We start from the raw sequence: 27,897 nt of genomic DNA, 5'->3' as shown, positions 1-27,897 counted from the left end.
TCAATAATACTGTGAATATCACAGAAAAGTATTTTAATCAAGGTCATTTAGATCTGCAGAGTAAGTCTACAAATCACTCATCAATTCCGTTATTTCTTGTAGATTTATCAAGAGTCCATCAATGTGCTTTGATAAATAATTAAATTTAATTTGTATTTGAATGAGAATCCATTCATTTTCATAATACAGTGCAAAATCTGATTAATGCATATTGTACTTTGTTGAATAGGAGTGGATTCTGTGTCCAAAATGATTTATTGAACTATCCCATTTAACTATGATTTTGTTTCAAATTCAACACAAGCTGAGATGATAGAAGTCTTTCTACTTTAAAACCACAACTAAAGATGGTTAAAGACCAAAGATAACTCATTCCTCCTGATGTCTTAAAATATCAAACAGTACAGCAGAGGAACAGCTCTTCGACTCATATAACTGTACCAAACATAATATCCAAATCAAACAACTTTTGCTGCTTGCACATGATAGATATCTCCCTGTCCCCTTCATATTCATGTCTATCTGGAAACCTCTTCATTACTACTCTTGTATCTGCTTCCACCATTCCAGTCACCCACTACTCTCCATGTAAAATATTTGCCCTACGCATCTCCCAAAATATCCTCCCCTCACTTTAAACTCATGTCCTCCAGTATGTGCCACTCTTACCCTGAGGATAGATTCTGACTGTCCACCCCATCAATGCCTCTCATCATTTTATAAACTTCTCTCAAATCTGATAACTTTTCAAATGTGCATAAATCCTATCACTCAGTTTTGTTTCCAGTTTCTTCCCTACCACTGCTGTGAGATTTGTTGGCCTATAATTTCCCAGATCATCCTTTTTTCTCCTCTTGAACAAAGCTATAACATTAGCCACACTTCAGACCTCTGAGACCTCTTCTGTTGCTAATGAGGATGCAAAGATCTTTGTCAAGGGTGCCACTTTCAATAACTGAGGATATATTCCATCATACTCCTCAAAAGACCCAACGCCACTTTGTTTTCAATCTCAAAATTCCCTAACATTCTCCACGTTATGCTCCCTATTACTGTCCATGTCCTTTACCATAGTAAAACTAATGAAAGTACTCATTTAATACCTCATCCATTTCCTCTGACTCCAAGCATAAATTCCCTCCTTTGTCATCCTTTTGATTTTAATGTAAGTATCGAATGTCTTTGGATTTTCTTTAATCCTGCTCACTAAGGACATCTCGTGGCCCTTTTTGTCCTTCCTAATGCCCTGCTTGAGTTCTTTCCTGAAATTAGTGGGTCCTTAAACATCTCTCACATGTCAGTTATAGGCTTGCCTGATAACAACTGCTCTCAGTTAACTCCCCTTGGTTCCTGTAATAATTTGCCTTGGTCCAATTTAGTTCTTTTCCACAAGGCACAAGCTTATCCTTGGTGGGAATCTGCTGAGAATCTGAACGAGTACACCGAGGCTGTCACATACTTTATCAAAACAGCTGTGGATGAGTATGTCCCCACCAAATCATTCAGAGCTTTCCCCAACCAGAAGCCCTGGATGAACAATGAAATCCAGAACTTGCTGACAGCCAGATCACAGGCATTTAAGTCCACAGATCCAGATCAGTACAGCAGTACAATGAGTGAGTGGGAGGTTCTGACAAAGGTGGAACAAACTTGACTGCACTGGCTACTCCTGATCACAGATTGCTGCAAGAATTTAGATGTTTGGAACCATGAACAATTTTTAATAGATGAAAGTGGACATTGGACTGCAGGGAGTCAAGTGTTGCCAGTGGAACACACCGAATGGAAGCGGTTCTGAGCGTATGCTGCAGAGTTGTGGAACTCACTCGACAGAAGTATCGAGCTTCAGACATGGCTGAAAGGAGGAGGCCGAGCCGCCCATGTCATTGGTGACCGGTGGTTCTTCGACTCTTTGGAGCGTTAACAGAAGTGATTTTTGTCAGCCTGGAAAGGACAAGTGGCGGAGTTGGAGACGGCATCTGGTCCAAAGAGTGTTGCAGAGTTGTTCCAGGCTTGGAGGTCAGGAGAGACATACCTAGGTCTTGTGAATGAATGGGGGACTTGGAGGTTGCAATGTTTGGGCCTCACAGGAGGGACAGTGCTGGAGGGCTGCGTGAACTTATGACTGGGAGGTGGTTGGGTTCCCTACCGCTCGTGGACTTAACATCAGTGGTGACTCCAACCTGTTGAAGGCTGTGCAAACAGAGCCCGCAGTGACCCTCAGGCTCAGGGGAACATTCTTCTTCACCCGAAACTGGTGGACATTTTATAACACCTGACTGTAACTTGTCTCCTTGTACCATTTTCTAGTTTCTGAAAATTGATTGTATGTTGCATTGTATTGTTAGGCAGTTTTTTGTACCAGGTCAGGGGAACACTATCTCGGTTTTAATGCTATATGATGTTAATTGTGATAAACAAACAATACCTGATACCTGAGGAGCAGGTATGACCTGGAGAAAGCTATCTCCTAGGTGAAATGGAGATTCCAGATGAAAATGGAAACAACGAGGGACACCTGACAACTGTGGTAGGCCCTAAATGTTATAACCTATTACAAACCAAAACTGGTAAAGTAGAACACGCCAAAGCTTCTCTCCCTGAGGAATTCAACGCCTTCTACACCCGATTTGATGACAGTAACAGCGAAGAATCACCCCTCCGTACCCCCATGTTCCCTGATGATCCCATCCTGTCCATATCTGAGTATGACATGCATGCTGCCTTCAGGAGAGCGAATCCAAGGAAAGCATTCAGTCCGGATGGAGTACCTGGCCGAATATTAAGAATCTATGCTGACCAACTTACCAAGATATTCGTATATATCTTCAATATCTCACTCCAGCAAGGTATGGTACCCACCTGTTTCAAATAGGCATCAATCATACCGGTGCCCAAGACAAGTGTAGTAACCTGGCTTAATGACTATCAACCAGTAGCATTTACATCAACAATAATGAAGTATTTTGAAAGTCTGCTGTTGAAGCATATCAGCTCCTGTCGAAGCGGTGACATGGATACATTCTAGTTCGCTTATCGTAGTAACAAGCCTATGGCGGATGCCATCTCTCTGGCTCTATGCAAAGCCCTGGAACACCTGGGTTGCATACATCAGGATGCTCTTTATTGACTACAGTTTGGCATTTAACACCATCTTACCCCCAAAGCTGATCAGCAAACTCCAAGATTTGGGAGTTCACACCCCACTCTGTAATTGGATCATGGATTTTCTCATCTTCAGACAACAATCAGTGAAGATTGGCAAGAAATTCTCCATAATCTCCATCAGTACTGGAGCTCCAAAGGTCTTTGTTCTTAGACCCCACTTTACTCACTTTACATCTACGATTGTGTGGCTTGGTGTGACAATAACACCATCTACAAATGTACCGGTGATACCACAGTAGTGGGTTATATAAAGGAAGGGGTTGAGTTAGCATACAGGAGGGAGATTGGAAATTTGGCTGAATGGTGCACCAACAACAACCTTGTACTCAATGTCACCAAAACCAAGGAGTTGATTGTTGACTTCAGGAAAGGAAAACCAGAGGTGTACAATTCAATGGTCATTGGGGGAATCAGAGGTGGAGAGGGTGAACAAATTTAAGTTCTTGGAAGACACTACCTCAGAGGATCTTTCCTGTATCCAACATACGAATGGCATCATGAAGAAAGCACGTCAGCACCTTTACTTCCTTGGAAGTTTTCGGAGGTTTAGTATGACACCAGAAACCCTGATAAATTTCTATAGAGATGAAGTGAAAAGTGTGCTGACCGGCTGCATCACAGACTAGTATGTGAACACCAATAACCCTGAGTGTAAAGCCTCCAAAAGGTAGTAAACTCTGCTCAAAATATCACAAGCAAAATCCTCCCCTCTATTGAGAACATCTACTGGGATCAATGTCATTGGAGAGCAGCAGCAATCATCAAAGACCCACACCACCCAGCACATGGCCTGTTCTTGCTGCTGCCATTGGGAAAGAGGCATAGGTTCCACAGGACTTGTACCACCAGGTTCAGGAACAGATGCTACCCCTCCATCATCAGTCTCTTCAGAAACAAACTCAATCAGAGACTCATTTCGGGACTCTTACTTGTGCACTTTATTGATTTTCTATTTATTCTCTCTGTGTTGCACAGTCAGTTTGTTTATATTCGTTATCTGTTTACAGTTCTTTGTTTTTGTTTACACACTGTGTACAATTAGTGGTAATTCTGCCATACCCACAGGAAAAAGGAATTTCAGGGTTGTATGCAATGACAATAAATCTGAAATCTCAAACACATTAGGCTGCAGACACAAGCTGGAGAAACTCAGCTGGTCTTTTCAACATCTATAGGAGACAAAGATATATTGCCAACATTTCAGGCCTGAGCCCTTCTTCAATGAAAAATCAGAAAAGGCAGAAAATCTCAGAATTCAAACAATGGGGGAGGAATCCAGACCAACAAAAGGTGTCAATTGCATACCAGGGACTAGGTTGAATTTATCATGTCTGTGTGAAAGAAGACAGGGAATGGAGAGAAGATGAGGGAAAAAATGGGTGGGGAGGGTTTAACAAAGCCAGAGGAGTCAATATTAATGCTATCCGGTTGGAGGGTGCCCAGTCGGAAGATGAGATTTGTTCCTCCAATTTACAGGTGGTCTCAGTCTGGCAGTACACGAGACCATGGACAGATTCATTTGCAAGGGAATGGGATGGAGAATTGAAATGGGTGGCCACTGGGAGATCCATGTTACTGTGGCAAACAGAGCCAAGGTGCTCAACAAAGCAATCTCCCAGTCTCTCCGATGTAGAGGAGACCATAGTGGGAGCACTGGATGCAGTAGATCCCCTTGCAGATTCACAAGAAAAAATGTTTTTTTCCTTTGGAAGGACTGCTTGGGGAATGTGGAGGGGGGAATATGTGTCTAGTGGTGGGGTCACATAATGGGTGGTGGAAATGGTGGAGGATGTGTTGGATGCGGAGGCTGGTAGGGTGATAGGTGAGGACAAGAAGATTCCTGTCCTTGTTGTGAGTGGGGGCAGAGAAGGCCAGGGCAGATGTGCGAGTAATGACAGATATGTGGGTGAGTGCCGAGTTGATGGTGGTAGAGGGAAAATTACATTGTTTGAAGAAGGAGGACATCTCTGATGATCTGGCATGGAAGTCCTCATCTTGGGTGCAGATGCGATGGAAATGGAGGAATTGAGAGAATGGAATGGAATTCTTAAAGGGTACAGGGTGGGAAGAGGTGTAGTCGAGGTAGCTCCTATTTCTTGAGAGGAATTACTTATAGCTATCTCTTCATTACAATCTGATAAAGCGCAGGATCAAATAGATATCCTTTGAATTCTATAAATCTTTTTTTCAAATAGCTTATACCTCACTTAAGTTCTGTGTTGGATGATTCATTTTGGGATGGGAAACTTTCTTCTTTTAATGAAGCAAGTATATCTCTCATTTTGAAGAAAGGGGAGGAACCAACTGAAAGTGCTTCCTATTGACATTTCATTACTTAATGTAGATATGAAGATTGTATTTAAAGTTCTTGCCCATAAATTAGAGAATAGCTTACCATTAATCATCAATACTGACCAGAGAGGTTTTATTAAAAATCATTACTCTTATTACAGTATAGATTATTTATTGAATATTTTATACTTGCCTTTTATTCCAGTGGCTGAATACATTCTCTCATTGGATGCTGAAAAAGCAATTCATTGAATTGAATGGGAATATATGTTTGCTACTCTAAAGAAATTTAATTTTGGTCCAATTTTTGTAAAGTGGATTAAACTAATGTATTTATGCCCTAGTGCTTCAGTACATTCAAATCTGCAACAATCAACATTTTTGAGGCTTAATAGGGGAACTCGACAAGGTTGCCCTTTAAGCCCTTTGGTTTTTGACCTGAGTTTGGAACCTTCAGCAGTTGTTTTGCAGGACAATTGAGATTTTTGTGCTATTTTTAGAAAGGGAATCGAACATAAAGTCTCCTTATTTGCAGATGATCTCTTGTTTCATTCCAACCCTGAGATCTCCTTACCAATTATTTTAACTTTGCTCAATTTTTAGTCGGTATAAAATAAATTTTCATAAAAATGACTACCCATAAAAGGCCCTTCAGTAATTTATACTAATTTCCCTTTCAAAATGGTTAAAGACCAATTCAAATATTTTGGAATTATAAAGAGTTGTAAGAACTTGTTAAAAGAATTTTTTTAGGGTTAATTAACCAGAATGAAAAGGCCATCTCAGGATGGACATCTTTACGTCTAACAATGATTGGACTTATTAATGCAATTAGAATAAACATTTATCTAATTTTTTGTATATGTTCCAATCTTTACCAATTTTTATTCCTAAAACTAATTTTGACTCATTAGATTCAATTATTCCTTTGTATATATTGCAAGGCAAACAGCTCCCTATAAATAAGGCCTATCTTCAAAGGACCAAAAGGAATGGGGGCTTATCTCTTCCAAACTTTAGATATTATTATTGGGCAGTTAGTAAACAAAATTTATTACTGCTATATTATACTTTAATACTTCAGATGGGTAGAAATGGAATTGAGTTTTTCTAAAATTTAGCTATGTTGGCAGTTCTAGGTTTTTCTCAACCCTTTTCATTTTTGAAACTGACAGATAATCTGATATTAAGATATAAATTAAGAATATGGGCACAATTTAGAATTTTCTTTTGGCTTTCTCAGTATTTCTCTTGCTAGCCCTATTATTAAGAATTATCTTTTATAACCCTCTAATTTGGATGTAGGTTTCAATGAGTGGGTCAGATTGGGTATTAAAAGTTTTAGGGATTTGTACATTTGAGATAAGTTCACTTCATTTGAACCATTAACAGTTAAATTTAATCTTCCTCAATAGGAATTTTTTTAGATACCTACAAATTAGACATTTTTCTCAGTCCACACTTCCTAATTTTCCTTGAATTTCTGAAACCAATATCCTTGATTTACTCTTTGGTATAACGTTTTATCATGGTGGATTGGTGGCAACCATTTATAATAACCTGATGGATCTAAAAATATGTTAAGGGAGAGGAATCAAGAATGAATTGGAATGAAATTTGAATATATCAGTTGTAGATGAAAACTGGGATATTACTCTTGACCTGATTAATAATACCTAATTTTGTGAATGCCATTGTTTATTACAATATAAAGTGGTACAAACCTAAACTATCTCATTTTTATTCTGATGTTGATCCATTATGAGATAAATGTGAAGTCTTTGAAGCCTTTCTGATTCATATGTTTTGGGATTGGACAAAACTAAAAAGATTTTTGGGAACAATTTTTCCAAACTCTATCTGAGATTCTTAGGATCAAAGTGGAATCATGTCCTTGTATTGCTTTGTTTAGTTATTCTCAACAGGACAATATTTCCTTGAATGTGGAAAGATAGTTTACCACCCATTCATATGCTTCAGCTTGGAGAAATTTAGATATAACTTTAAGGAGATAATGATTGAATTTGACAAGATATGGGGCCCATTGATGGGCTATTATCATAATTTGATTACTTATTGTGGGTGGTCTGGGGGGTTTCCTGTCCATTATCCAAGAGCCGAGACTCATTTCTTTACATATTATTTGCTAGTGACCATGTTTAATGAGAGGGGTAAGATTAATGTGTGAGCTTTTTTTCTTTTTCTCTTTTTTTTTCTTCTTTCTTTTCTTTTTTCCTTTCTGTTTCTTTTTTCTCTTTATAAATTGAAGAGACCACTTTAATTAGACAATTCATCATGAATATGTTCTAATAATAGAATATGAGCTGAAGTTTTCCTAAGGGAATTTTTATTGTATTTGAACATTATATACAAGACAATGTATACATTACTTATGATTCATATTCTATATTCTATTGTATTAGGCTGTGTAACTATCGTATGTTCACTGTGTAACATGTAATATTTATCTATTCCAAATCAATAAAAATATATTAAAAAGAAAGAAGTAGCTGTGAAAGTTGGTAGGTTTATAGAAGATGTCCAGCAAAAGTTTGTCTCTTGAGAAGGGGACAGAGAGATCGAGGAAAGGGGGAGTGTTGCTACAGATGGACAAAGTGAATTTGAGGTTGGGGTGGAAGTTGGCAGCAAAGAGGATGAAGTCAATGAGTTCATCATGGGTACATGAAGCAGCACCAAAATAGTCATCGATGTAGCGGAGCAAGATTTGAGGGGCCTTAACTGTGTAGGCTTGTTATTGTTCCACATAACAAAGGGACAGGCATATGTGGGGTACCCCTTTAACCTGGAGAAAGTGTAATGAATCAAAGGAGAAATTATTGAGGATGAGGAGAAGTTCTGCCAGCCAAAGGAGGGTGGAGGTGGAGAGAGACTGGTTGGTTCTATTGTCTTGACAGAAACAAAGGGCTTTGAGGCCTTCATTATGGGGAATGGAGGTGTATAGGGATTGGATATCCAAGCTGAATATGAGGTAATCAAGTTCAAGGAACTGGAAGTTGTTGAAGTGATGGAAGGCATGTGAAGTGTGTCGGATGTCCAACTAGGCACTCTCCAACCGAATGACATTAACATCGACTTCTCTGGCTTTCGTTAAAAAAACCCTTCCCACCCCCTTCTTCCCCTGTCATCTTTCCATTCTGTGTCTCCTTTCGCACAAAGATGATAAATTTTACCTAGTCCCTCATATCCAATTAACACCTTTTGTTGGTCTGGATCCCTCCCCCATTGTTTGAATTCTGAGACTTTCTGATATGTCCTGCTTCTGCCTTTTCTGATGTTTCCTTGAAGAAGGGCTTACATCTGAAACATAAGACCAGCTGAATTCCAGTGTGTTCACTATTTCCAAACATTTCCCCATTGAAACTCCAATCACCTTGCTTGCCAGTACAAGATCTAGTATGGCACCCTTCCTGCTCAGATATCTATATGCTGCTTCAAGAAACTCTCCTGGATGCCCTTATCATATTCTGCCCCATCTAAGCCTCTGGCCCTAAGGATGTCCCAGTCACTATTGGAGAAATTAAAGTCTCCCACAATGGCAATCTTGTTGGTTTTACAACTTTCCATAATCTGTCTCCATATCCGTTCCTCCACCTCTCATGACATCAGAGACCTGATTTTTTTATGGATATCAAATTCATGGTACATGTGTGCTATACCAAGCTCCGTTTAGCAATAAAAAGGAAGGTGTTGTATTTGCAAGACAATGCTTTTATCCACAATGGTGGGTGGATGTGTGTGTGCCTCCAAATTATACTATTTTGTTTCAGTAAATTTTAGTATTGCTTTAGTGAACACTGCTCTGTTTTGCGTAAAAATTAATTGTAGAATGCAACTCACATTGAAGGTAATTTTTAAAAATTCTTTAGTGATCATGTGATTGCAAAAGCAGCAAATCTTTTGGTCTATTTAGGTGAAAAATTGTGTTGTACCTGTATATGAGCACGGATGCAACTAATTTCAAAGTGAGTTTGAATAACTTCACTAATATGTTATTCATTCTTTCAATGAGCACAGTAGAGAAAGTTAAGTTTCTCAGATGTTAAATGCCTTTTCTGGAGGTCATGAAGAATACAGTGTGAATTTTCAAATGAAAACAATCAAAATCAGGCAAATAAATATCAATTTACATTTTTCATTGTAAATAAATAATCTTTAAAGGGCACATTGAAAGAAATGCTTTTTCAGTCCTATAATCTGAATCAAAGAAACAAATTTCCTGAGAAACTCAGCAGGTCAATCTGCGTCTGTGGAGGCAAAGAGATAGTTAATGTTTCACATTACGTCCCTCTGCATCAGGACTGAGTGTATGGAGAGGAGATGGCTTGTACAAAGAGGTAAGAGGGATGAAGTATGGCTAGTGGTTGATAGGTTGGACCAGGTGAGGAGGGAGATGATGAGCAGATGGAATCAGGTAGGAAAGGGAGAGAGGGGGGGGGGTGTCATTCATTTTTTGTTGAACTTGATAGGGGCTGAAAAAAATCTCCACAAATATTTATGAACTCCAAATTTGGTTTGTACAGTTTAAATCAACCGTGTAAGAAATTGTTTATAGTAAATTGAAGTTTTTACTGACTAGGTAAGGTTTTAAAATATTCTTAAATTCTTATAAACTTGTAACCACACTTGGAAGAGTATGTTACTGAAAACATTAAACAAAACATTTGTAATAATTGTGCATCATTATACAACTGGATTTCTTCCCTTCATTTTATACATAAGGATGTACCAGGTCTCCAATGAATATGCAGTTCTATTGGTGTTATTTTAACACAAGGGAAAATATATTCACACTTCCCTTAATTTAACAATATTACCCACAGCTGTTTATTCAAACTGCCTAAGTTTGGAACTCTGATGACTTAGTTGCATTGGTGTTTAAAGTAGATATAAAACATTTGTTTTCTGGAAATTACAGATTGTTCATTCAAGTAATCTTTCTTGCTGTCAGCCTGGAAATTGTACATTGATGGGCTATATAGTGGCAGCCCAGCTGAGCCCAGTTCTACCATCTCCAAACTTCTACATGTCAGTTATAGGCAGCTGAAATCAAGCAAATCCCTTCAGCAGTATAAAAGATAGTGAAGTTCATTTGAGAGGGTAATAAGGAGGAGTATGAGATGGCTTTGGCACAAATTGGTTAAGGAGAATCCAAAGAGATCCTACAAGTACTTTAAAGGCAAAAGAGTAACAAGGGAAAGAATACAGCCCTTTAAAAATCTTCAAGGTCATTTATGATTGGAGCCACAGGGATGGATGAGGTCTTAAATGACTATTTTACATCTCTTTTTACCAAGGAGAAACACATATAGGATAGGGAAATTGGAGAAGTAAATTATGATCTTTTGAATACATCTGCATTGCAGAAGATGAGGCACTAGAAGTCTTCCAATGCAGAAAGGTAAATAAATCCTGGAGGCCTGATCAAGTGCATCACAGGATGTTACTGTGAGGGAGATATTGAAAAAGCTCTGGAAGAGATATTTGTATCACAAGAATGTTTCCGGGGCTTGGTAGGTTTGATTTTTAAGGAGAAGTTGGATAGGCTGGGACTTTTCTCCCTGGAGTATGAGAACAAGGGAGGACCTTATCAAAGTCTATAAGATCATGATTACCATAGATAAGTGAAATAATCATAGCCTTTTTCCCAGGTAGGGATATCAGCAACCTGGGTTCAAATCTGGTGCTGCCTGTTAAGAGTTCATATGTTCTCCCCATGTCTGTGTGGCTTTCCTCTGGATTCCTCCCACCCTTCAAATGGTATGGGGGATGTCGGTCATTTGGGGTATTTGGGCTACACAGGCTTGTGGGCCAGAAGGGCCTGTTACTGTGCTGAATGTCTAAATGGAAATGTAAAACTGAAGGCCATAGATTTCAGGTGAGAGGACAATGATTTAAAAGGGACCAAAAACCATTGCCTAAAGTGTCACAATAAGTTAACCTCCAAACCATTTGCACATGTTCCATTCTTTCTTTGGCTTGGCTTCGCGGACGAAGATTTATGGAGGGGGTAAATGTCCACGTCAGCTGCAGGCTCGTTTGTGGCTGACAAGTCCGATGCGGGACAGGCAGACACGGTTGCAGCGGTTGCAGGGGAAAATTGGTTGGTTGGGGTTGGGTGTTGGGTTTTTCCTCCTTTGTCTTTTGTCAGTGAGGTGGGCTCTGCGGTCTTCTTCAAAGGAGGTTGCTGCCCGCCAAACTGTGAGGCGCCAAGATGCACGGTTTGAGGCGATATCAGCCCACTGGCGGTGGTCAATGTGGCAGGCACCAAGAGATTTCTTTAGGCAGTCCTTGTACCTCTACTTTGGTGCACCTCTGTCACGGTGGCCAGTGGAGAGCTCGCCATAGAACACGATCTTGGGAAGGCGATGGTCCTCCATTCTGGAGACGTGACCTACCCAGCGCAGTTGGATCTTCAGCAGCGTGGATTCGATGCTGTCGGCCTCTGCCATCTCGAGTACTTCGATGTTAGGGATGAAGTCGCTCCAATGAATGTTGAGGATGGAGCAGAGACAACGCTGGTGGAAGCGTTCTAGGAGCGCCGTAGTTGATGCCGGTAGAGGACCAATGATTCGGAGACGAACAGGAGTGTGGGTATGACAACGGCTCTGTTTACGCTTATCTTTGTGAGGTTTTTCAGTTGGTTGTTTTTCCAGACTCTTTTGTGTAGTCTTCCAAAGGCGCTATTTGCCTTGGCTAGCCTGTTGTCTATCTCGTTGTCGATCCTTGCATCTGATGAAATGGTGCAGCCGAGATAGGTAAACTGGTTGACCATTTTGAGTTTTGTGTGCCCAATGGAGATGTGGGGGGGCTGGTAGTCATGGTGGGGAGCTGGCTGATGGAGGACCTCAGCTTTCTTCAGGCTGACTTCCAGGCCAAACATTTTGGCAGTTTCCGCAAAACTGGACGTCAAGCACTGAAGAGCTGGCTCTGAATGGGCAACTAAAGTGGCATCGTCTGCAAAGAGTAGTTCACGGACAAGTTGCTCTTGTGTCTTGGTGTGAGCTTGCAGGCGCCTCAGATTGAAGAGACTGCCATCCGTGCGGTACCAGATGTAAACAGCGTCTTCATTGTTGAGGTCTTTCATGGCTTGGATCAGCATCATGCTGAGGGTTGGTGCGAGAACGCAGCCTTGCTTCATGCCATTGTTAATGGAGAAGGGTTCAGAGAGCTCATTGCTCTATCTGACCCGACCTTGCTGGTTTTCGTGCAGTTGGATAACCATGTTGAGGAACTTTGGGGGGCATCCGATGCGCTCTACTATTTGCCAAAGCCCTTTCCTGCTCACGGTGTCGAAGGCTTTGGTGAGGTCAACAAAGGTGATGTAGAGTCCTTTATTTTGTTCTCTGCACTTTTCTTGGAGCTGTCTGAGGGCAAAGACCATGCCATCATCATCACCCTGTACAAAAACAAAGGCGAGAAATCAGACTGCTCAAACTACAGGGGAATCTCGCTGCTCTCCATTGCAGGCAAAATCTTCGCTAGGATTCTCCTAAATAGAATAATACCTAGTGTCGCCGAGAATGTTCTCCCAGAATCACAGTGCGGCTTTCGCGCCAACAGAGGAACTACTGACATGTTCCATAATTCCTTGTAAACTGCATTGCTGCAATTTTCATGAACCAATCCAACTGCCATATGGATTTCCCCAGACCTGAAGTTTGTCATGTTCAACAAAATTCACTTTTTAATTTTTTTTACATTTTAATGATAGAGCATGGTAGAAGGCCCTTCCAGCCTATGAAACCTTTGCTGATCAATTACACCCAATTGGCCTATAAACCCTGTACATTTTGGAGCATGCAAGGAAACCAGAGCACCTGGGGAAAACCCATGTAGGTTACAGGGAAAACATACAAACTCCTTACAGGCAACGTCCGATTTGAATGCTGGTCGCTGGCATTGCAATAGCATGGTGCTAACCACGCTCCCCCAACATGCCGTTGGATCCAATATACACTTTCTTGAGGAACTGTTATGAGAAATCAATTTGAAAGGATATTTTTGAAATTTCCAAGTTGTTAACCGCTACCCTCTTTGAACAAGCAGTTAATTTGTGGTTGTTGAATTGTACTAATGATTCGCATTGGTGTTTCATCAACTTTCAGGCTCTAGAAGACTGTGCAAATTCCCTTCCACCTGTCTCCTGACCCCAATTCCCAGCATCCAATATTAAAGGCTTCCTGTCACATTCATCTTTGCAGTAATCTGCAGGTGTCGTACCCACTGGCCTTGATCGTATCCAGAAAGAAAACTTGTCATGTCACGCCTTTCACAATCTCAGAACATTCAGAAAGGTGGTTTCACACCAAATGGACTATTTCTCACATGTAGGAGCTTTTGTGTGGATGAAAACATGCCAGCTAATTTGTACCCAACATGGTCCCACACAAACTAAAATAAATGGCAAGGTGACCTGCCATCAGCTTCAATCATTTGGGAATTTTTTTTTAAATTTTGGACACTGTATGAACTCTGCTCTTAAAGTATTGAAGCATAAACCAAAACATCAATTCAGCATCTCATCTGAAATACTGATTTCTCCTGCACATCCAGCAATTATGTCAATATTAAAAGAATAGGGCTTCAAACAAATTGCTAAAATTTCATATAAAACAGTTTTATTTTAAATGGCCACAAAATGCAATTAAGTTAATTATTTAACAAATGTTCCTTTTTTTTTAATTTGTCATATTCCTTACACAGCAGTTTTGAAAATCTCACATTTATTTTGCACATTAAATAAATAATGGTATTACTTTTTTTTAAATATTTTAATGATTGTAATTGAGACAAATAAAAGTTGTTGGAAACCTGCAAGACATTTTCACACCAGTGACCAATAAAGGCCTCAGTGGTGACGTGTAGCTGAAGGTTTAATCTTACTCTGTGGCTTGGTTTGTTACTTTTAATTACATCTTAACCAAGACAGCAGCTTAGTTGTTCAGGTTTTGTTTACACAGTTATTTGTGGTTCATCCATAATGCATGCTTGAAAGCTGCAGCTCGAGTAAAACAAAGCCAATCCAATTTCATACATTATATTGTTACTGACATGTTCTATCTAAAAGAGATGATTCAAATTTGTATTTTTCTGCATCAGAGCAGAAAAAGCACAAGAAAAAAACCCTCTGTTGTTGATTAAAATTCCTAATTACTCTTGTTGTTATGAAGTTTTAACGGTGCACAGTATAAATCATTATTCTTTGGCATTACAAAAGACCTCTTCACAATTGCTCAGATTGGAGTGCGCTGAAATTACACAGCAGGGCTCCACAGCTATTCCCAGGAGGGAAGATGGCTTACAACTGACAAGTATTATTAATTATCACTTTCTTTTCATAACGCAGCACCCTGTTTAATTGTTTACCTGGAAGTTGCATGTGTATTTTCATATGCTTTCAATGTGGTAGTTTTTAATTGAAAAACAACTATTGGCAATATCGCTTTGTTACATGATATAAGGAGAACCTGGAGTCCAATTTGTGATATAATTTTCATGTAAAAGTTGAAACAGTACTTGAAAGTACCCAAGTTGTGCATTTCTGTGGGGTGCTTGTGTTTGGAACAGCTGTCAATTATGTGCAGTTGCTTATATAATTCAATAAGTTGTAGTCTGATGTCATATTTTACACATTATTAAAACATATAATCATCTCTATCAAAGAGCATCCAATTGGAAATTAATATTATGTGGAAAACAGTCTCTCTGTGAACTAAAGTTGATTCGAACAGACGGCAAAATAACTCATTCAATAAATAAATTTGTTAGTGGATTTGCCATGTTAATCTTGAAGAGTACATCTCCATTGAATGAGTATGTCATTACAATTGCTTTATTCAAATTGTTTTGATTTCTACAATGTATTTAAACATTTCATCACTCCAGCGATTAAATTCCTGGTGAAAGTGATTTTCAAACAGTTTAAACTGAAAGCTTCTTCCAGTATTAAAATGCAACATTTAAACTGACTGATGGTTATTCTGTTACCGTGTATAAATAATTGTGTAGTGCTTTTGCACTATATTTGGAATAATTGTATATTTTCTGTTTTTTTCTTTCCCTTCAGATTTAAATATTTAAAGGTCTGATTGCAGTTATTGTTAAAGGTAAGCCTGTCACTACATTGGACACACTATGTCTCAACGAGTTTGTTGATGGAACTTTGCTAATAAACATTCTTTACGCTGTTAGTAAGTATACTTGGCCTTGCTATTCTTTATTGCTCCTAATTTGTAGTGATGCATTTACGAACAAGTGGTGCTGGGAATTAACACCTGACTAGGTAGCTGCATTAACAATACTGCTGTCCTAATGGTACTTCCCTGTTTCTGCATGTCTGAGCTTTAACTGAAAGCTAATACTTTTGTTGTGTGCCTGAGGCTGAATCTTAAACTAACACCTGCCATATTGGAGAATGTCTTTGTCACTCATGCTTTTGTTTGAATTGCTTCAGGGAAGCCAATGAGAGTTAAGTCCGTTTGTGTTTTGTTTTTTAAGCACCACGCAATTGGATTTTGAAACTGGATAGATTAGAAGCGGCACGTGCTGAGCCTGTCTTTTGAGCCAGCTTGGCTTAATAAGTAGTTTCAGGAGGGCAGATTGCTGAGCCTCAGTCTTTGAATGGAACAGCTGGGGGAGGAAGGGAACAAAAAGGACCTGCAGAATTGTGGGTGGGGCTTTGGACATAGAGAGCAGACCGACCACACGCCAGGTGTGACCTTTCCGAGCTCGTTTATTCGGCTTGTTTGTCTGTGCAATTTCAAACTCGCTGATAAAAATGAGGGAATGTGACAGTCTGCCTGTGCAGCCCAGAGTAGGAGGAGCCTGGCTGAAGCTGATGGACCTCATTGATTAACCCTCTAAGGAGTGTATTAGCATATTAACACCTTATCTAAGAGCATGACAGGTGTAGGAGTTTTCAACGATGTTAATCCGTTCCTTGCCACATTGCCATTTTTTTGTAATATTAATTCTTAATGTAATGACCAAGCCTATGCAGCAGATGTTGCCATGTCAAAACGACTCCAAACAACAATAGCAGAATGTAGACAGCTTGCAGCAAATTCAAAGCAATATTTGGACTAAGAATTGGTAACTACCTTGCTTATGACATTGTGGAGCTGGGTAATTCAGTGATCAGTCCACATAATTCCACAATCAGATTGAAAAAGAGGAGAACTGCAGCTGTGAAGCACAGTTTGATCACAAATCCATTTATATGACTCAATGAAGATATTAAAAAATGTGGTCAAATATATATTATGCCATTTTGTACCCTGTGAAATTATATTATTTGTTAAAATTGTTCTTTGATTGTGAAGGTCCTAATTGATTTGGAAATGTTCAGGAATAAATTGTACCTTTTATCAAAGAGTAGTGGTCTCACAGTTCGGCAGGCAGCAACCTCCTTTGAAGAAGACCGCAGAGCCCACCTCATTGACAAAAGACAAAGGAGGAAAAACCCAACACCCAACCCCAACCCACCAATTTTCCGCTGCAACCGTGTCTGCCTGTCCCGCATCGGACTTGTCAGCCACAAACGAGCCTGCAGATGACGTGGACATTACCCCTCCATAAATCTTCGTCCGCGAAGCCAAGCCAAAGAAAAGAAAAGAAAAAAAGTGGTGGAATATTGGGAAGAATCCTTTTTGAAATGGCAGATTAGATTCTGTTTACTAAGACAGAAACAACAAATGATATTTAATGCATTGCATTTCAAGCTCCAAGTTAATTTAAAATGTCAACAAGCCATCGCAATCATGGTTTGTAAGAGTCAGGTTATGGATCAGTGCTGCAGGAAATGGCAAACAGAGATCCATTTGCAGGAAGTTGTCTGATTATGGTCCAATGAAGAGCTTTGAGTTGTTCAGCTATGTTACAGCCACTATATAAATCCGTGTCGCTGATGATTTTTAATACTAGACCTTATACTTGCTCAAGGCTGTTTCCATTGAAGCAGAAAAGTCTGAGAGAAGTTGTGATCGAAGAATAATTAGAGTAGAGGTGATATTTAGAAGCTGATCCCTTTGATGGAGAGGTTGAGAACCGAGGATCACATTCTTAAAGGGGAGGAAAATTAAGGCTAATGCATGGCATGCACTTGGACACTGCATACCCTGTCTGCAGACTTGGTAAAGAGGGAATTGGAGTGAAGAAAAAAAACTGAAAGATTATGGAGAAAGGGCAGGTTGGTAGAAGTGCAATTGCTCTGGATGACAGCCTGCACAGAAGTGTTGGGCCGAATGTTCACCTCCTCTGCTATAACCTCATTATGATTCTCTGATGATCAAGCTCCAGTGAGCTATTCTTTCTGATCTCATTGGAGGAATTAAAGCTGCTTCACCGCCAGAACAAGTATCCATCCCTCAGGACAAACACCAAAATTTCACATGGAATTCCAGGTGTGACGGCAAAAAAACTTTGTACAATTGTAAAACTGAAAGACAACATCTTGTGATAGAACCCATTTATTCATCCTAATCGTTTATAAACCTCTTTGTCAGCAGGCTTGATGTCCTTCTTGGAAACATTACAAGCCATTTTTTTCCCAAATGCTACTCTTAACCTCATTAGTTAGCCACATACAGCTCCCTCAAAGAAAATGCGCACCTGCCGTCTGTCCACACTGATCTCTCAAGCATCCAGTTGTACGTTTCTACTCCAGTATTGACCTGACTGTCTTTGGGCTTTCTCCATTTTCACAGAGAAGCCAAGTACAAATTGGTCAAGCAGTATCTCATTTTCTGCTAAGGTAGTTTTAGCCAATGGTATGAACTTTGAGCTTTCCAACCTCAGTTGACCCAGACCCCCTTGTGTTCTCCTCCCACACATACTCACCTATCCCTTTAATTCCTTCTGGCTTTCTTCACCTTTCCCATCCTATTCCACCACCTGCTTCTATCTGTTCACCATTCACTATCACCTATAACCCCCACATATTATCTACTAGCAATCCTTCCTATTCCCTCTCTGTCATGTTGCAAGCTCTCTGCCAGATATGTTGACTTCCACATTTTAACTCTTATTATTGCTCTCCACAGGAGGAGAAGGGGTGAGAGCAGAGGTGCAGGAAATAGGTGAGATGCAGTCAATGGTTCTGACTGGGACAAAAGGGAAGACACATTTAAGGAAAATGGAAGATAATTCAGAGGAATCTGTGAAAATATCAAATCATTATAAGGAAATAGAACAGAAAAGGGGCAACTGAGAGAGGAAGCATCATCCAGGTAACTAGGGTTGTCATGAATATTGGTGGTTAGCCTATCCTTTAAAATGGAGGGGTACAGAAAGGGAAAGAGAGTTAGAAATGGACTGTGAAGTTGAGAGCAGGGTGGAAATTGGCTGCAAAAGTGATGATCAAGTACTGTTTAAGTGCAGGAAGCAGCACCAATGCAACCACTGGTGTTCAGAAGAAAAAAAATGGGGGGGGGGGTGTGCCCAATCTAAATTTTACATTTGAAAGCAAGAGGAACCCGGGCCAAGATGAGAGAACAGTTATCGGCTGAAATATCTAAGTTGGGAATAGATTTGAGGGACCAGAATGTATGTCTCAGAGAGGGCAAGAGGAGAGATGCTGGAGAAAATTTCAGGGTTAGGGCAGGTGACAGTTCAGAGGAACTGTAACTAGATGGGCTAGAAAAGGGAATGGAAATGATTGTAACAACTATACAAACAAGCTTGAATCAGACTCTTTGGCCCTCCACATCTATTTTGCCTATTTTCATTCATACTCTTTTCTTCCATTAGGTCTGTAGCCTTCTGTGCCTTGCCGATTCAAGAACAAGCCTATATGCTACAAATGCCATGAGTGTTTCATGTTGCTCCCCATTACAGAAAGGACGTAGAAGCTTTGGAAAGGGTAGAGAAGGGGTTTACCTGGTTTGGAGGGTATGAATTATGGCAAGAAGTTGGACAAACTTGGGTTGTTCTCTCTGGAGCATTGGAGACTGATAGAGGTTTATAAAATTGTGAGATAATCAATAGGATGGACAGTCAGAATCTATTCCCCAGGGCAAAAATATCACACTCCAGATGATATATGTTTAAGGTGAGGGGGAAGGAAGTTTAAGGGAGATGAGCAGGGCAAATATTTTACGCAGAATGGTAAGTGCCTGGAACAGGCTGGCAGGAGTAGAGGTGGAAGCACATGGAATAGCAGCATTTAAGATGCTTTTCGAAAGTCTCATGTAAATGAAGAAATGGAAAGTTATCTATCAACTGCAAGCAGCAGATTTTGGGTTTGATTTGGACATCATGTTCAGCACAGACATCTGGGCTGAAAGGCCTGTTCCTGTGCAGTACTGATCTGTGTGCAATACTGCATCTGCCTCCAGCACCTCTTCAGGAACACATTCCAGACCCCAACCATACCCACTGTGAATACCTTTCACCTCAGATCCTCTCCAGGCCTCTTTTCTCTCACCTTAAACCTTTTATCTCTCAAGTTACATTTCTTAACTCTCATTTAAACCTCTTTCCTCTGACTTTAAACCTTTAGCCACTCACTCGCCCTCTTTTCTTAGGCTCCTCTTTGCTTATTCATTCAGAGAGTGGTCCTTATCTGGAACGCGCTACCAGAGGAAGCTATAGAATTGGGTACGATAACAACATTCAAAGGACAGGACGGGCTAGACACTTACTGTCCAAATACAGGCAAATTTAACTAGGCAGAATACTATCTTGGTCAGCATGGATGAGTTGGGCTGAAAGGTCTTTTCTCTGCTGTGTGATTCTATGATGCCACAGTGGGAAAAAATATTTTTATTATCTATTCCCCCTCAATTTTATCTGCCTCTATCAGAACATCCCTCAGTGTCCTCCACTCCAAGAAAAACACACCCATCTTATAACTAAAATGCACCAATTTATGGCTTCAGTCTTAGCTACAAAGAATGCTGTGAACTCTTAGATACTTTTAAAGCTGAAATTAGGTTTTAATAAGAGAGGACTAATAGGAAATGAGAAGAATTGCAACTATTTTTTTAACCCAAAATAGACTTTATTCGCAAGAAAATCATTTACAAACAGAAAATCGTTTGAAGTCTCTTCTCACCCTTAGTTCTATGTCCATGCATTTCCATCATTGTACATTGTTACATTCATTTCTATGTACACCATACCGTCACTCTGTCACCTTGCCATTACTTCCCTCTGTTGTTTGAGTGGCTCAACCCCTTAATGGACACTAATGGAAGGACTCCAGACTGTGGTCCTTCCCCACAGTGTCCTTGTGCTGGCTGTGCCCAGTCTCAGTGCTTCCCTCAGCATGCCCTCCTGCCAGTCAGCAGCATTCCAACACCGACATCCCCATGTGCTGAAAGATCAACAGGTTTTTCACCGAGTTGGTGATCTTGCAGCAGTTCTGGATGTCTGACTCTGTATGTGTTCCCAGGAACAGCCTGTAAATTAGAGAATCCTCTGTAACACTGCTGCTGGAATTGAACTGTGACAGGACCCTTGCATACATCTCCACACACTCTTCGCAAATCTGCATTCTGCAAAGAGGTGGACTACTGTCTCTCCTCCACTGCAGTCGTGTTCTATTGTCCGTCGAGTCCTCGTCTCTCAGTGTCTATAGGATGTTCAATGCTGACTACTCCCTGAGGGTGTTATGGTCAAAGATGTGGTCTGGAAAAAAATTTACACAAAGCATAGGTGGTGTAGCAAAGTCCAGCTGACTGGGACATTGTGCATCCACAGAACTAGACTCATCTTTCGCAATGCCTGGGACAGATAGAACATCAGCACATAGTGGCACTTGGTGCCCTCGTACTTTGGTTCCTCGCACAGCCTGATGCAGCCACACGCGAAGTTGGATATGAGGATGAAAAGCGTGTTGGCTACACCCTTGCCCCTAATGCCTGTAAATGGAACCCTTCGGATCCTTTCCATCTAGGATCCCCATTGGAACCAAAAGACTGCTCTGGTGATGACTGCCAGGACAGAGGTGCAGGTGATTGGTCACACCTGTGCCACATTGAGCAGTACCAAGAGTACCTCGCACGTGATGGCAGGTTATTGAGAGGGAATACCATATCCACAGACCCAATTTCTGGTGGACCTTGGAGACTGGCTCCATCCAGTTCTTGTTGCATGCCTCAGCCCCTCCAACTCCTGGTTAGTTTCTGGTTACTGATTATAATCAGTAATTACTCATTGAAAGCTTTGGCATTGTGACAGGCTTCTAGTCTGCTTTCTAAATACACATACAAATTGTGTAAATGGATACAATGATTTTATTCAGCTAAAGCAAAGGAAAATAAATAAAACCCCAAGCACCTAAGTGTAGCATAATAAAGGGCTGAATAATTAGAGTTTGTACTGAGCAGATTGCAGGTAGAATTATATAGTAATATTTTATGAAAGGAAGCATTTATCAGTTGGTGGTTATCATTTGTCTATTCTGCAGCTGTTGCCCTAACAGTCACTTTTTTTTGGATCACAGAGTGTTTCAAGGTTGATTGCATGGCATGAGTAGCCAGAAGGGAAGTTTGACTGATGGAATGTGCAAAAATAAAAGGCTAAAGGAATGCTGTGGGTGGTTAAACCTCACTAGGTGTGTCTGCAGTATATATACTTGCCTCTATGTGCCACATTACTTCTAAGTGCAATCAGTCTCTTTGTTGTGAATGATCTTGCATGGACATTGCTCATGCTTGCCTGATAGGGGTGAGTTTGGACCATCTGCCACTTCAGTAAGTACACGACCTAACAGGCCAAAAGCAGAAGTCTGTAGCCAGTTTGCTTTTGCAATTAAAGCAAAAAGTAGATGCTCAGCATAACGGATAAGAGGAGCTCCTTAGATCTTTACATATAGGTGAATGTATTGGAGAGGGTATTTTTCACTGAGCCCTGTGTTTCACTTGAAAATAGCACACAGGAAGTAGAAAATCAGTGTCAATAAAATATTTTTTCTCTCGATGCCTTTGGAGCACTTAAGGTGTACTGTACAGCAGCTGAGATTTCATTGTATTTCTGTGAATTAAAATGCACTGTGTATGGTAGCTATTATTCATTGAGCCTCTGAGAGACTTTGAACAAAATGGATAAATTTGCACAATAGTTATGCAAACTTGATGAGCAAGTATCTACGTGACCCAATTAAAATGCTTTCTCTAGGATGGCAAATAACAAGATAATAGAGGCATTTACAGTATATATCCCTGCAGCACCTGTTCATCATCTGGTTTGGAACTTGTATACTACAATAGAAAAAGTGCATGTTCCATGTTTTTACACCTGCAGATGGTGTTCAGCCAAAGTAACATAATTTTACATAAAATTATACTAATCGCATAGTATATTTGACTAAAAATATAAATGTGTTCACTTTTTATTGTCTCCTATGACATTTTGTTACAATTTAACCATTATGATATGCTTTCACATAAAAATAATTCAATGAGGGATAAGTGCTGACTGAAAAGAGAACAAACAGGGAAGCTCTGCGAAAAGGTGAAGGGGAACTGCCAGATGGAGCGGTTTGGATCAAGTTTCTTGGTCTGCGGATGAGACGGGCTTGTAGGCTCTGGAGCCACATAGTTGGTGAAGTGAAAGGATTTAAGTGAACGAGCAGGAGTGCAGAGAGGGTTCAGGCATATGGTAGTTGAACAAGAATGAGCAGTGGTTAATAAACATACAAAAGACCTAAGTAACTACAGGGAAGGGAGGATAGAGGATGAGTGATGGCAGTGGATAAGACAAAGGGAATGAGAAAATATTTCCAGGGAAATGGCAAATACGTATAACCAGTAGACATGGAGAAGCAGCTGGGCGTACATTGGCAAACTGAATGAGGTGCGCCGTTTGCGATCGTGAAAGCTGTTCCAAGTCCAAGACCCAATAATTGGAATTAGGGATTGCTGGCAAAGGAGTCCTGGTTGATAGTAGTGAAAATTTGATGTTGGTCAAATAGAATCAAATTATTATTTTCAGAACGGTTACTGGTTCAGCACCGAGGCATATGAATAAAAGTGGACAAATGTGTTGACAGATTAGTTTAAAACTAGCCAAGCATTGGGTCTAGGTGGAGAGCGTGAAGGCTTTCATCTAAATCTGGTGGTCATGGTCAGAACAAGCTGAAAGCCTTAATCTGGAAGTCTGGGTCAACTTGCAGTTGAAGAGCCCCATGGATGTTGTTGTGGCAATGTCTGGGGATTTGGGAGAGGACCAGGTGGACATTTTCTTTTGCCCACCTTTATTTTTATATCTTGATGGGGTGCCAGGTAGAATGTGAAAATTGAATTTTAGTTATACACAGCAGATGTAAAGGGCCTTTTTGTTTGAAGGATCATAAAAGACTTGTCATCTGGAATTGATGAATTTCCTGCATGTAAAATCACTGTCCACCTACTACTTACCACTGATCATTGCACTATTCCATCCATCATACAAGTTTTAGAGTAGACAGAAATGTAAGATAAGCATTTTTACAACAAGAGTTGGAATACTTTCTGATAAATTAATTCCGTGTAACTCAGGATATAAATATGAAAAGATTTTTAACACTACTACTTGAAAGCAGACAATGGTTGGGCCACATTTAAAACAGTTAAACACATACAGAATGAAACACGAAAGTCTGCAGATGCTGTGATTGTAGCAAAAACACAAAAATGCTGGAGGAACTCGGAAAAACAGCAGATGAGTAAAAGCCCAGCAACCGCCATCATCTTATCACAAGCTACAATCCAATGGGTAATTAAGCATTTATTATTTTACAGACCATTTCTAAATGAGCAGAAGGCAGGTGCTGCCATTCGTGTCAGACAGACTACCTAGAGTTTAGGCGGGTTAAAAAGGATTGTCTTGTATAAATCTTTTGCTTGTTATTATACCAAGTGGCAGTTATCTGAAGGATTTGCCTCATTAATTTCATTGATTAATGATCCTTCACTTCTGTTTTTCTAGCAGTGCTTTTCCATGATGAATGTTATCTGGTGTATCATATCTTGTCTGCAGTGTGAATTCTCCACTAGTTCCCACAGACTCCCAATTCTGAATAACCGCTCAAGCAATATTTTAATTATTTTTAGTGGCTATGTTTGTTTCAATCATGTACATTTCATAACAATGGACAACAATTTTTTTTAGGTTTGCTTCCTGAAAAAATTGGGGATTATGCTGGACAACTGATGAACACAAAGATCATTTCAGATTTGCTGTATCATGTAGGAAGTTGGAAAAACATTAAATCAACCTTTTTTGAATTTAGTATGTTTAATTGCACAATGATGTTGGCACATTTCATTAGTTAAATGACCTAAAAATGTTTTGCCGCTGACTTGCATTTGTACTCAGCATCTGATGCCTTTCGTGTCAGTGCTCAACAAAAGTCGGCCAGCATTGAAGGATTCCATTTGCATTGATTTTCCATGATCGCAATGACCTGGTGAAACATTTCACTGTGTTTGTCACTAACTGCACCAAGATCAGCAGGGAAGATGTCCAAGTGCGAATGCAGAAAATGAATTTTCAATGACATTGCACTTTAACATGCTTGAAGCATGTTAAAAATATGATAGGAAATCACAAAAATGGGTTTATCTTTAAAAAAAGCTACATGATTAGGAAAATTTTAAGGTCATTTTCATGATCAGTAGCCCAAAATCCAAAAAAAATACACCCAAAAGTGTTCAGGAAGCAAAATCTTCATTGTCCAATGTAATTATCCATTTGTCATATGTTAATTGAATTACTTGATTGATTCACTCAAAGAGATCGTAAAAACGATGTATGCATTGAAAAACTCATTTTAAAGTCCATGGAAGGTGAAATTGATTCAAACTTCACAGGTCAGAAGATTTGTGTTTTGTATTTAATATACATGTATATTGTATGATCTTCTTGCTTTTACAAGAACAAAACAAAACTCCTGTATCAATTAATAAATAATCATTCACTGATTAAATGAAGTGATAATTGTTAACTTTTTCTGGGTCTACACGTGAGAAAAATCACATAATTTGGTATAATTCTTAAAAAGGAGTACCATTCACAATTCCCTGCACTGTTTTAAGAAGTGGAGGTTACTTCAATTTCTCTTTTTTGTTTAATCTGCTTAATCAATTCTTACAACAATAATTCTCTCAGAGGGTGGTGTATGTTTCATAGTTTTTAACCCCAGAAATCTGTGGAGGGCACGTCACTGTCTGCTGCAACAGCAATTACCTCTCTGGCCAACTGCTTTGATTCCACACCCCATTGCCAGGTTGACATGTCTGCCCAAGGCCTCGTGTAATGTCAAATTGAGGCCAACCTTATATTCCACCTGGGTAGTCTCCAACCAGAGAGCATTAATTATTGACCTCCAATTTCCATAAACCACTTCCCCCATTTTTCCCGCAACACTCTGTCTCCCTTCCTCCAACTCCCTACTCTCTTCCCTTCCTTCTCTTACAAAGCTACTCTTCTTAGCCCTCTGCCCTCTTCCCTACCATTACTCAGCTTCTTCTTGTCTACCCTCCCATATGTCCACCTATTATCTTTTAACTGTTAGGCCACCTTTTTTTCAGGCCTCTGGCTGATTATCAATCATTCCTGATGAAGGGCTCAGACCTCAAATGTGGACTGCTTTTAACTTTCTATGGAATCTATGTGAACTTCTGAGTTTCTCCAGAACTTTGTGCACTGCACCAGACCCCAGCATCTGCAAATTTTCTTGTTTGCTTCCAAGACTGAAGCAGTTCTTCTTGGCCTACAAGGGAATCAAGGGGTATTGGGAACAAGCTACTAAATGGAGCTGAGGCTAAGATCAAAGTAACTAACTAGGAGACTAGGTTTGAGGAGAATTATGGCCTGCTCCTGCTGCTTTTTATGATGTTGATACAGTCAGTGAAATTGTATTAAGTTTAGTTAACCACAGTTTCATTAAGGTGAGCCCACTATCAATTTTGCTGCAGTTGTCAGCTTGTTTCCCAAGCTGTAATCTTCACTATCATCCTATTGCAGTCATGGTGCCTTGTGAAATTGCCCTCATTCGGACCTGAAAGTTATCTTTCTTTGCTAAATAACTCCCAAGTTCACCTGAAGTAACTTGCTCCATCTGCAATTCCAGTATTCTGTCTTTGAATAGAAACCCATAGATTGTGTAAGCAAGATGTTCACTGCCAAAAAGCTTCACAGTAAAGTGTGATCCCATTCAGCAGTTTCATACTTGTGCAGGCTGGTGCTTTTTACCTTTCAATTAACCAAGGGTCGTCTCATCTGAATCTTGAATTTCCAACAAGTCTTCTGAAACAATACCTAATTGTAGAGGCAATGTGAGACCAATAAAGATAGCAAAGCTAAAATTGAGAGAATTTTTAAAGAAATACAAATAGCTGGAAGAACTCAGTGGATCAGGCAATCAGAGAGGTTGTCAACGTTTTAGCTCGAGACCTTGCATCAAAACTGGGACTACAGAGAGGAGATGGTCAGTAATACAGGTGAAAAGGAGGAGCAAGTCAGGGACTGGCAGGTGATAGGTGGAAACTAGTGAGAAGACAGATTATACCAGGAATGAAGGGGTGGAATTGGGTGATAGGTAAAGATAGATCATGAGAGACAAAAAAAAGAGAAATAAAAAGGGGTAAGTGGAGCAGGTGATGAACAGTATACACAGGACTGACAGCACTGTTAACTTAGAATTAATATTGTATTCCAGTTACAGTGGCACAGTTAGCGTAGCGGTAGCACAACGCTTTTACTACGTCAGCGACCCGGGTTTGAATCCACCACTGTCTGTAAGGAGTTTGTATGTTCTTCCCGTGACCATGCGGGTTTTTCCCCAAGTGCTCCGTTTTCATCCCACCCTCCAAAACATATGGGATTGTAGGTTAATTGGGGTAATTGGATGGCATGGGTTTCAATGGCTTCTACCATGTTGTAAATTAAATGTAAAATGTTAAAAAAATTTAAAATATTGTCTTCAGAAAATAATGACCTCAAGTGTTGAGTTATGCCTGGACAAGGAACAATGTATTAAGCAGTACTGTGTCTGGGCAGCAATTAAAACTGAATTTCCACTGAACCCAAATCATAATTTTATGAAGTAAATATAGAAAAGCATAAAACCTTTTAAAATGCATAAATGCCAGTGTAGGACAGATTATTTCACAAATATTCAATTTCTGCTTTCAATGTAGTTTTGGAGAGGTCATTTCATCAGCACGAATTGAAAGGGTTGGGTTTCATTTATAGTCAGCATATAAACAAGGTGTAAAATCAATGCAGGGTTATCATGTAACAGATATTTTATGGCACCCTGTGTTGCCTTTGAATATTGATTTTTCTTTGACGGTTCTCTTTGGACCAGTTCATTGCATTTTAGAATGTGGTACTAATGGTTTCCTTGGTACATTCTTACCATTTACAGTGGGCTAAAATTACAGTGCATGACGCAGAAATTAATCAGGATTATGTTTTGTAGTAAGATGC

General features: G+C 39.9%; 1 protein-coding gene across 2 annotated transcripts in view; it reads left to right on the top strand.

Moving 5' to 3' along the window:
• ralgapa2 (Ral GTPase activating protein catalytic subunit alpha 2) overlaps positions 1-27,897 on the top strand; it is a 521,318-nt gene that overhangs the window by 484,478 nt on the left and 8,943 nt on the right. The window contains exons 40-41 of one of the 2 annotated variants that reach the window (XM_069932376.1): positions 15,548-15,587; positions 24,574-25,352. In XM_069932376.1, coding sequence (XP_069788477.1) covers positions 15,548-15,561 — 14 coding nt within the window. In that variant the 3' untranslated portion in view covers positions 15,562-15,587; positions 24,574-25,352. Of the gene's footprint in view, positions 1-15,547; positions 15,588-24,573; positions 25,353-27,897 lie in introns of those variants that run through there. The other variant, XM_069932375.1, reaches the window with a different exon arrangement.

This window comes from Narcine bancroftii, chromosome 4 (genome assembly GCF_036971445.1).
Source record: "Narcine bancroftii isolate sNarBan1 chromosome 4, sNarBan1.hap1, whole genome shotgun sequence".
Classification (NCBI taxonomy): Eukaryota; Metazoa; Chordata; class Chondrichthyes; order Torpediniformes; family Narcinidae; genus Narcine; species Narcine bancroftii.
The sequence above is the reverse complement of the archived record's forward strand: the minus strand, read 5'-3'. Positions and strand labels throughout refer to the sequence as shown.